At 34.8% G+C, this 12,410-nt stretch overlaps 1 protein-coding gene across 1 annotated transcript; it reads right to left on the bottom strand.

Annotated features, from left to right (window-relative positions):
* Positions 1-618: 618 nt before the first annotated feature.
* On the bottom strand, positions 619-11,936 carry LOC132559265 (uncharacterized). Its single transcript, XM_060223882.1, has 5 exons — positions 11,840-11,936; positions 6,778-6,870; positions 3,850-3,942; positions 701-729; positions 619-630 (listed from the first exon to the last, which is right to left on the bottom strand). Exons 1-5 carry the CDS (start codon positions 11,934-11,936, stop codon positions 619-621), a joined length of 324 nt encoding a protein of 107 aa, XP_060079865.1.
* Positions 11,937-12,410: the final 474 nt, after the last annotated feature.

Here is a 12,410-nt window from a genome sequence, read left to right as displayed (position 1 = left end):
TTCTCTGTAAAAAAAAACTTTTTTACGTTTTCCTTTGAAACTTCCTCAGTTTTGGCTATGGGTTGAGAAATCACTTCAGATTCAGAGCAATTCACTTAAATGTGTTTCTATCAATGCTATTCTCTCTGTAATATTTTACTTTTTCTTTCACTTCAAAACTAATAAAATGAACACGTAGTTACAAGATATAAGCAATTGAATAGAATCAATGGATTTCAAACACATAAGTTATATGCTGTATCAAAACCTTATGTTTCCGAAATCGCATTTTACAATGCAAATACGAGAAAAGTACATTAAAATAGCATAAATATGTTCATTGTATTTTCTTAAGAATCGATTAACTTCTAAACATCGATGTCGCTGCTTTCCTGTGATAAAATTTTGTAAACATACCATTTTCTTGAACAAGTGCTGTAACTGACACGTGAATCTCATTACTTTTGTCTTCTCCAAAGTCGTTGGTTGCATGACAGATATATATACCAGCATCCTGCTCTGTTGCTTGCTGGATTACCAGGGAAGGAGAGTCAGCAGATCCACCGATGTATTTTTTGTTGTCAATTTTTATATCGGTAAAGGTTTCATCAACTTCTTTTTTTATTCTCCATTGAATATTTACAACTTCATCTTCAACGTCACATTGTAGTATAACATTTTCTCCATTTGCGACATTGTAGGTAGCTTTTGATATTTTTACTTTTGGTGTACCAGAACTATTTTCTGCTACTGAAAATAAAAAAAGATCATCAGTCGGTGTTATAGCAATCAAAACAATCGAATGTTAACACACAAGCAACTAAAAACAATTGCTTCTAGTTATGTGTTTTCGATGATATATAGATATGAAATTAGGAAGATGTTATCTACCAGCAGTATCAGTGTCACTACCCTACAGGAATGGTTTTCCCTTTTGGTAATATGATATATAAAGTCGTAACAGAGGTTCTGGGTTGGATCCTGTGCAGAAATATATATATATATCTATTAAATTTAAAAGACCAACAAGGCAAATAAACTTGATTATGGCTAACGTTTTCAAGACGTGTTTCGGCTATCTTCAGACGATTGTTTTAATGTCTTACAAACAACATTATGACGTAATATCAACAATAATATATTAGGGGAGATAATGACGTTATTAATAATTTTAAGGCGTAACGACATTAATTAGCATTTACTGCCGGATTGAAGAGTTTGACAAACATGTCCTCTTTGCATAGTCTCTTGAATCGGACACCTTATGGAAAGAGTACACCCAGAATATATAATAATAGTTCAAAAATTGCCAAAAAATGCCCTGAAGGCTTTTCTTAGAAGTTCTTAGCCTTCGGCTGGTACAGATCGTTCAGCACAAATGTATTCTATGCAATCAATGTCAAAGTCAAGGACAAATTTTAAAGTATGGGACGTTATTGTGAGTTTGTTAAAAGTAGGTTGGAGGTGGGTTGATATAATATTGCTTCTGATAATCGATAGTGAAAATGACGACGGCATTTTCACAAAAGAACGTGTGTGCACTTTCCAAATGTTCTACATATCTTGCTAGGGATTTTATCATTTTCAAAATTTAAGAATAGATACATCTAAATGAAGCAAAATTTTAAGTTGTAATTTTCTTACAAATTCGAATAATCATTCGTATTGTACATGTACGCAGTCTTTCATGAGAAATAAAGATAAGATCACAATGTCGTTCTTTGAAAAGATAGATTCATTGTTCAGAATTCATTAAATGTTATTACAGCTATTGATTCATTATCAATAGTGACTTCCATATATCTTCATAATCAATATCAAGACTAACAATCGTATCAGATGTCTTCATAATAAAAGACGTCTATTCCCGGATTCGAAGACCTACATAGTTTCAGCAAGAGGGCTGTTGCAATGGGTTACAGAAGAAAAACTGTAAACATAATGTGACAATCGTTGGATTATATTAGGGATTAAATAATGTGTTTTCATTTTCACATCTCATAGAGATAGAGTTGTTCATAGGGTAGATGGGTACAATTCAGGTCTTTGCTTTATGTCAACCGGTGTCGTGTTCAGCTGTCAGATTACTAATATATATATGAATACCACAGGAAATAATATATTGTGTTCTTGTTGAGAAATTTCATTTTCAGATGTGTGCACTTTTAAAACTGAAATCCATATTGTACAGGGAGATTCAACCTTTGACTTCACACTGTCACGTGACCTCACAACTTATTTAAACTTTGACCTAGCGTATGCGGCTACTTTTAAGGAAGAAAACAATTTTCTTTTTAACTTTCAAAATAAATTTTCAAAATGTTTATGTTGTACAAAGATTTCAAAATAGTGTCCCATGTCTTTTAAAATGATAAAATCTGCATATTATAACAAGAGGCTAAAGGGGCCTGAATGGCTCATAATTCTAATTAAGCTATTTGATGAATAATTTCAAATATGACAAATAATTCTGATATAATTTCCCTATTTGGTCCCGCCCTTAAGGTCAAACAGAGGTCAAATTCACTATTCTTAAACAATTGCTTCAGACCAAACTTGGATACAGGAATGATTTTGAAGAACTTACATTTTCCCACTGGGTCCACCCCTCCTAGCCCTAGGGGATCGGGATGCACCATTTATACAGCACTTTTTCCGTTTCACCCAAGAATACTTCAAACCAAATTTGGGCAAAATCCAATCATTCCTACAAGAGGACCAGAGCTTAGAAGAACTTGCAAAATTTCTCCCTTTGGGCCCCGCCTCTCTTGCCCATATTAAGGAACCATAGTGAATCGTCATATCTTATTGAAGATAGTTCCATTAATTACCTCCCCTCCTCCTTGAATTTTTTTGTTTTTGTTACCCTTATTCGAAAAGACTTTTTCTGGTCATTCCAAATATTTAAAGTGCCAAAAGGGAACCCCTATGTGACATTTTAGAAAGATCCATCAAAACAGGTCACAAAGACCTTGCATAGTCGTTTAATTGACCATGCCAATCGTATATATCCAGCAGAATTGGTAATCAAGGACACAATAAAATTCTGCATCAGCCACTTATCTCAAATATTTCCTACAACGTAACTAACATGGATAGCTTTCCACTCAGTTTTACGATAAATTATTATTTCAATGTCCCTAGTGTGAATTTTCCATTTCTAGATGATTACAACTTACCTGCACCCCCAACCTAAGGTGTTTACATATCATCAATGTTTTTATACAAAAAAGCCTGTACCTATTATCTCAATTTAATTTATTGAAAGCGTCAACTTACGCACAAACTCGTAACACAGGGTTTCAAATGATGCAAGTTGATGGAAATTATAGGGAAGTTGTACGGTCGTCATAGTGAACTCATTATCCAATATTCTATTTCTTTGTACAATTTCAAGCTGGATGTGCTTGGTGTTCGTCAGTTTGCCTGTTGGTTCCGTCATTGTATACCTTGTTCTCATTTAAGAATGTGACGTTTCGTACTTGAATTGCTCCAGAATTACATGGCACGTGTATTTGAGGAAGCAAAAGATGCTTACACTTCTGGAACACCTACTCTTATTCTACTTGCTCTTTTCCAGGAGTCTTGGACATCCTGACTTGAATATCTAGTATAACACAATACTAGTCTTATTTTTGCGCCCGACTGACCGTTGAAAACCAGCTGAAGAGTGGTTTGAAAATTTCTTTCTTTTCTTGCTTTTTCTTACATGTTTTGTTTTAGATTTTTTATTTTCCCTTGGACATCTAAGATAATAATATTTCCTTTATTCCTTCGATGATTGCAAAACGTAATCACACATTCTACCGTGGAAGAAATATTAATCGATTTTTAACAGACAACAAACTAAAAACAGGAAAAGCTATGTACCTGCAGTATCAGTGTCACCAGCTTTCAGGGATGGATTTCGCTCTCGGTAATGTGAACTTAAATTAGGTCCTAATAGCGGTTCTTGGTGGGATTCTGTGGAGAAACAAAATAAAAAATATAATAAATCACAAAGGATATATTTGCAATGCAAATATAACTTTGATAAACAAAAGGCTAACACCACTCATCTGGCAAATTAGTGTTGAGGTATGTAATAAGATAATGCTAAGATCAATGGCCACATAGGTTAATAATGGGTTGGAAAATTGTTGTTTCAGCAGAAGTTATTAGTCAAAATTGCGGGTATGAAATAATATTTTAGTACATTTTTACAATTTGAATACAAGGAAATATTACATTGATCAGGGATAGTTTTCTTTCATTTTGGCGATGTGTAACCATATCACGTTGTACTTGCCTTTCTGGAATCTTTCAACACAAATTTATTCTATGCAATAAAAGTCAAGGACAAATTTTAAAGTTTGGGACGTTATTGTGAGTTTGTTAAAAGTAGGTTGGAGGTGGGTTGATATAATATTGCTTCTGATAATCGATAGTGAAAATGACGACGGCATTTTCACAAAAGAACGTGTGTGTACTTTCCAAATGTTCTACATATCTTGCTAGGGATTTTATCATTTTCAAAATTTAAGAATAGATACATCTAAATGAAGCAAAATTTTAAGTTGTAATTTTCTTACAAATTCGAATAATCATTCGTATTGTACATGTACGCAGTCTTTCATGAGAAATAAAGATAAGATCACAATGTCGTTCTTTGAAAAGATAGATTCATTGTTCAGAATTCATTAAATGTTATTACAGCTATTGATTCATTATCAATAGTGACTTCCATATATCTTCATAATCAATATCAAGACTAACAATCGTATCAGATGTCTTCATAATAAAAGACGTCTATTCCCGGATTCGAAGACCTACATAGTTTTAGCAAGAGGGCTGTTGCAATGGGTTACAGAAGAAAGACTGTAAACATAATGTGACAATCGTTGGATTATATTAGGGATTAAATAATGTGTTTTCATTTTCACATCTCATAGAGATAGAGTTGTTCATAGGGTAGATGGGTACAATTCAGGTCTTTGCTTTATGTCAACCGGTGTCGTGTTCAGCTGTCAGATTACTAATATATATATGAATACCACAGGAAATAATATGTTGTGTTCTTGTTGAGAAATTTCATTTTCAGATGTGTGCACTTTTAAAACTAAAATCCATATTGTACAGGGAGATTCAACCTTTGACTTCACACTGTCACGTGACCTCACAACTTATTTAAACTTTGACCTAGCGTATGCGGCTACTTTTAAGGAAGAAAACAATTTTCTTTTTAACTTTCAAAATAAATTTTCAAAATGTTTATGTTGTACAAAGATTTCAAAATAGTGTCCCATGTCTTTTAAAATGATAAAATCTGCATATTATAACAAGAGACTAAAGGGGCCTGAATGGCTCATAATTCTAATTAAGCTATTTGATGAATAATTTCAAATATGACAAATAATTCTGATATAATTTCCCTATTTGGTCCCGCCCTTAAGGTCAAACAGAGGTCAAATTCACTATTCTTAAACAATTGCTTCAGACCAAACTTGGATACAGGAATGATTTTGAAGAACTTACATTTTCCCGACTGGGTCCACCCCTCCTAGCCCTAGGGGATCGGGATGCACCATTTATACAGCACTTTTTCCGTTTCACCCAAGAATACTTCAAACCAAATTTGGGCAAAATCCAATCATTCCTACAAGAGGACCAGAGCTTAGAAGAACTTGCAAAATTTCTCCCTTTGGGCCCCGCCTCTCTTGCCCATATTAAGGAACCATAGTGAATCGTCATATCTTATTGAAGATAGTTCCATTAATTACCTCCCCTCCTCCTTGAATTTTTTTGTTTTTGGTACCCTTATTCGAAAAGACTTTTTCTGGTCATTCCAAATATTTAAAGTGCCAAAAGGGAACCCCTATGTGACATTTTAGAAAGATCCATCAAAACAGGTCACAAAGACCTTGCATAGTCGTTTAATTGACCATGCCAATCGTATATATCCAGCAGAATTGGTAATCAAGGACACAATAAAATTCTGCATCAGCCACTTATCTCAAATATTTCCTACAACGTAACTAACATGGATAGCTTTCCACTCAGTTTTACGATAAATTATTATTTCAATGTCCCTAGTGTGAATTTTCCATTTCTAGATGATTACAACTTACCTGCACCCCCAACCTAAGGTGTTTACATATCATCAATGTTTTTATACAAAAAAGCCTGTACCTATTATCTCAGTTTAATTCATTGAAAGCGTCAACTTACGCACAAACTCGTAACACAGGGTTTCAAATGATGCAAGTTGATGGAAATTATAGGGAAGTTGTACGGTCGTCATAGTGAACTCATTATCCAATATTCTATTTCTTTGTACAATTTCAAGCTGGATGTGCTTGGTGTTCGTCAGTTTGCCTGTTGGTTCCGTCATTGTATACCTTGTTCTCATTTAAGAATGTGACGTTTCGTACTTGAATTGCTCCAGAATTACCTGGCACGTGTATTTGAGGAAGCAAAAGATGCTTACACTTCTGGAACACCTACTCTTATTCTACTTGCTCTTTTCCAGGAGTCTTGGACATCCTGACTTGAATATCTAGTATAACACAATACTAGTCTTATTTTTGCGCCCGACTGACCGTTGAAAACCAGCTGAAGAGTGGTTTGAAAATTTCTTTCTTTTCTTGCTTTTTCTTACATGTTTTGTTTTAGATTTTTTATTTTCCCTTGGACATCTAAGATAATAATATTTCCTTTATTCCTTCGATGATTGCAAAACGTAATCACACATTCTACCGTGGAAGAAATATTAATCGATTTTTAACAGACAACAAACTAAAAACAGGAAAAGCTATGTACCTGCAGTATCAGTGTCACCAGCTTTCAGGGATGGATTTCGCTCTCGGTAATGTGAACTTAAATTAGGTCCTAATAGCGGTTCTTGGTGGGATTCTGTGGAGAAACAAAATAAAAAATATAATAAATCACAAAGGATATATTTGCAATGCAAATATAACTTTGATAAACAAAAGGCTAACACCACTCATCTGGCAAATTAGTGTTGAGGTATGTAATAAGATAATGCTAAGATCAATGGCCACATAGGTTAATAATGGGTTGGAAAATTGTTGTTTCAGCAGAAGTTATTAGTCAAAATTGCGGGTATGAAATAATATTTTAGTACATTTTTACAATTTGAATACAAGGAAATATTACATTGATCAGGGATAGTTTTCTTTCATTTTGGCGATGTGTAACCATATCACGTTGTACTTGCCTTTCTGGAATCTTTCAACACAAATTTATTCTATGCAATAAAAGTCAAGGACAAATTTTAAAGTTTGGGACGTTATTGTGAGTTTGTTAAAAGTAGGTTGGAGGTGGGTTGATATAATATTGCTTCTGATAATCGATAGTGAAAATGACGACGGCATTTTCACAAAAGAACGTGTGTGTACTTTCCAAATGTTCTACATATCTTGCTAGGGATTTTATCATTTTCAAAATTTAAGAATAGATACATCTAAATGAAGCAAAATTTTAAGTTGTAATTTTCTTACAAATTCGAATAATCATTCGTATTGTACATGTACGCAGTCTTTCATGAGAAATAAAGATAAGATCACAATGTCGTTCTTTGAAAAGATAGATTCATTGTTCAGAATTCATTAAATGTTATTACAGCTATTGATTCATTATCAATAGTGACTTCCATATATCTTCATAATCAATATCAAGACTAACAATCGTATCAGATGTCTTCATAATAAAAGACGTCTATTCCCGGATTCGAAGACCTACATAGTTTTAGCAAGAGGGCTGTTGCAATGGGTTACAGAAGAAAAACTGTAAACATAATGTGACAATCGTTGGATTATATTAGGGATTAAATAATGTGTTTTCATTTTCACATCTCATAGAGATAGAGTTGTTCATAGGGTAGATGGGTACAATTCAGGTCTTTGCTTTATGTCAACCGGTGTCGTGTTCAGCTGTCAGATTACTAATATATATATATATGAATACCACAGGAAATAATATGTTGTGTTCTTGTTGAGAAATTTCATTTTCAGATGTGTGCACTTTTAAAACTGAAATCCATATTGTACAGGGAGATTCAACCTTTGACTTCACACTGTCACGTGACCTCACAACTTATTTAAACTTTGACCTAGCGTATGCGGCTACTTTTAAGGAAGAAAACAATTTTCTTTTTAACTTTCAAAATAAATTTTCAAAATGTTTATGTTGTACAAAGATTTCAAAATAGTGTCCCATGTCTTTTAAAATGATAAAATCTGCATATTATAACAAGAGACTAAAGGGGCCTGAATGGCTCATAATTCTAATTAAGCTATTTGATGAATAATTTCAAATATGACAAATAATTCTGATATAATTTCCCTATTTGGTCCCGCCCTTAAGGTCAAACAGAGGTCAAATTCACTATTCTTAAACAATTGCTTCAGACCAAACTTGGATACAGGAATGATTTTGAAGAACTTACATTTTCCCGACTGGGTCCACCCCTCCTAGCCCTAGGGGATCGGGATGCACCATTTATACAGCACTTTTTCCGTTTCACCCAAGAATACTTCAAACCAAATTTGGGCAAAATCCAATCATTCCTACAAGAGGACCAGAGCTTAGAAGAACTTGCAAAATTTCTCCCTTTGGGCCCCGCCTCTCTTGCCCATATTAAGGGACCATAGTGAATCGTCATATCTAATTGAAGATAGTTCCATTAATTACCTCCCCTCCCCCTTGAATTTTTTTGTTTTTGTTACCCTTATTCGAAAAGACTTTTTCTGGTCATTCCAAATATTTAAAGTGCCAAAAGGGAACCCCTATGTGACATTTTAGAAAGATCCATCAAAACAGGTCACAAAGACCTTGCATAGTCGTTTAATTGACCATGCCAATCGTATATATCCAGCAGAATTGGTAATCAAGGACACAATAAAATTCTGCATCAGCCACTTATCTCAAATATTTCCTACAACGTAACTAACATGGATAGCTTTCCACTCAGTTTTACGATAAATTATTATTTCAATGTCCCTAGTGTGAATTTTCCATTTCTAGATGATTACAACTTACCTGCACCCCCAACCTAAGGTGTTTACATATCATCAATGTTTTTATACAAAAAAGCCTGTACCTATTATCTCAATTTAATTTATTGAAAGCGTCAACTTACGCACAAACTCGTAACACAGGGTTTCAAATGATGCAAGTTGATGGAAATTATAGGGAAGTTGTACGGTCGTCATAGTGAACTCATTATCCAATATTCTATTTCTTTGTACAATTTCAAGCTGGATGTGCTTGGTGTTCGTCAGTTTGCCTGTTGGTTCCGTCATTGTATACCTTGTTCTCATTTAAGAATGTGACGTTTCTTACTTGAATTGCTCCAGAATTACCTGGCACGTGTATTTGAGGAAGCAAAAGATGCTTACACTTCTGGAACACCTACTCTTATTTTACATGCACTTTTCCATGAATCTTGGAGATCCTGACTTAAATATTTACTATAACACAATACTTGTCTTATATTTGGGTGCGACTGACAGTTGAAAGCCTCCTTACGCATTCCTTTATGTTAAACGACGAGGATAACCCTCGGTGCATAGGAGGTGATGACCGTTAAACGTTTTTTCGGGACTGCATTGACCTTCTGTCTACCGGAGAATTTTTTATCGTAAAGTTTAGATGTAGGTCTGTATTATAGACTATTACTTACCATTTCAATCTTTTGTGATAATATAACCATTTAAGATTTTTTGCATTTGTCTTTTGCCTTTCAGTTTGTTTGATGTTATTTCTTCTACAAAATGATATTTACATCACTATGTCAACTGTCAACATATAGGACATCAATCAATATATCATAATTTTCCTTTGCGCATCTTTCAAAAATATTTTATATTCATGTATTGACAACTGTCAAAATAAAGGTTTTCCATGGCCACAAGTCCAGTTGTTGTTCCCTGGTATTGTTTCAAGCAGCAAATTCTGACATTTTTGCGTAGTTTAACACTCTAAAATAATTTCTGATTCATTCAAATTCAAGCGCTCATTGTAGTGGTTGCAGATTTGTGTCCTCTTATTGTCTATAATGTGTACAGAACTGCTATACGGTTCCCTTCCAATAATGCTGCAGTTTCAAGCTACAGACAGATAGTAATGCAAATGACTCATCAACGATATTCGAGTCCAAATGTATTACTTCTGATGATCATGAAACCATGTAATAGTCAGGGAATGTATTTCAGTTATGTGTTCAAATACGCTCTAAAGATTGCGATACTAAGTAACTGGCAACCAGCCCGGGTTTCATTTTTAATAAAAAGCAGTATTGAAAATTAATCAGGATACTCTATTGGAAATTTCATCCAAATTGGCAGAGAAAAATTTATGACTGACAGGTGTTAATTCATAGTAGGTGTATTTAAGATATCATAAAGAGCTAACTGTACAAAATTTTATTTACATGGTCAACTCATTTAAAATGTATTTATCCGGTGCTGACTGATAATTAACCGAAACATTACAAGCGCTAAGTCACATTATGTAGGTCCTAGTAAGATTACTTATGGACATATCAACAAATTCAAGAATGGCCTTCCGATGTATGTGAGGTGAGTAAATGAGTTCAATATAGTTTTGGGGAGGCTGCATTATGTTAAAGTAAGACTATTTGTGATAGTGCAGTGTAACAAAATGAGTAAAAAATGCGTTTAATGGTAACTTTGGAATGGTGTGTATCGTAGAGAGCAGCATCTTAGTTTAAAGTACACCAGGTCAAAGTCAGTCAATGCTGGACCGAGGTAAAAACCCCGTGGATGACAGGTAGTGATGCACGCCTGATAACGGGCGAGATGTGTACCCCAGTGTTGAAGCACCGTGGCAGAATATCGCCAGTATGATTGATCAGGACAGATAGATGCTCACTTTTGTATGCCTCGCGCTGGCGAACTTAATTGTAAGTAAACAATGTATAAGGTAGATCAAAGATGGGAAGTTGATAACGGGTACTCCTAGTCGTACGTGCCTTCATAATTAGATGCTCCGGGGGCTGGGTTATTGGTGTTCAATAGGGACTAGGCTGAAATTAAGGATTTGGGTATTATTTATACTAAGACAATAGCCAGCAGAAGTTAGTCGAGTCTGGGATCGAGTAGCTAGAGAGAGTTGGGAGTCGGACGTGGAGACGGGCAGAGACCCGTATGGGACCTGCTCCGCGATGGAGCGGGCCCTGGCCAAGTTGTCCCATGGACCTTTGTATGGAACTCTTTGATATGGACGGGCAGGTGTTTATCTTTTGTCTGCCTTACACAGGTATTTATTTTTTGGTGGCACGACATGCTGCTGTATGTTGATTAGGGACTATCTTTTGTAATGGATATTAACGCGAAGTACTAACTATGGAAAAACCATTATACGATGAAATAAACATTTCGGTCAACCCAAGTAAATACCGTGTTTCGTCATTGTGTAACATTGTGGTTATTTTTGGTGCCATGACCAGGATTCGAACGGGATGTGATGTATAACGTGGTCGCCATTAACAAGAATGAGAACTGTCCCTTGTAATGTTGGGCTTCACCTTTCGTAAAAATGAGAATTGTCACATGTAGGATTGATGAGAAGCCCAGCAAAGTGTCCAAACAGATTAAAGTAATATGTTAGTCATTACAGATGCACTCGGGGCTCGATGAAGATAGTGACATGTATACATGTACATGCAGCAACGTATCGTTTAGGTGAGCAACATTCAGCCACTTGCGGTACTATTCCATTTTGGCTACAAAGATTAAAACAATATGAAAATATGTTTATACTAAAAGTACAAAGGAACCTTTCAATCTTTCTAATCTAAATGATTTATATATTTTAGAAAATGTAAAATGTAGATTACTGTGTCTCCTTCCTCCTCTATTATCCATTTGAAGACATCCATCTGATGGCGCCGGGATATCATCTTGCATGTTCAATCTATGCTCCATTGCTGTCATTTTCTGACAGAATTGAATTGTGTGTTGCTACTCTTGATTTGTTCCTGCAACAAAAAACAATCTTTGGATTGATTGGCTACAATGTCTGTCGATTCATTTTACAATATTGACAGATAATGACAGAAGTATTTTATTGGGAGCTGGCATGTTTTTACATAAAAAGTAGTGTCGCAAATATTCCAAGAGAATTGACCAGATTCTTCAGGTTAACTCATGTTGTATAAAATAAAGCCAAGAGATTCCAGTGGAAGAGATTTGAAAGGTAGATGCGATTTTGAAATGATAGCGCGCTTTCATGATTTAACTGCATTTTATAGCAGCTTATTTTGACAACTAATAAACAAATAAAATACATGTATCATAAAATTTGCAAGGCACGAGTGTTACATTTGTGAGAGTGACAATAAACTGTCGGCCTAATTCGTTAGTAACTAGATGGTGCATGAATGTCAGTTATATACACAAAGACTAAAT

Source organism: Ylistrum balloti, unplaced genomic scaffold (assembly GCF_031769215.1).
Source record: "Ylistrum balloti isolate Yb309-2 unplaced genomic scaffold, AGI_CSIRO_Ybal_v1 Utg370882, whole genome shotgun sequence".
Classification (NCBI taxonomy): domain Eukaryota; kingdom Metazoa; phylum Mollusca; class Bivalvia; order Pectinida; family Pectinidae; genus Ylistrum; species Ylistrum balloti.
The sequence above is the reverse complement of the archived record's forward strand: the minus strand, read 5'-3'. Positions and strand labels throughout refer to the sequence as shown.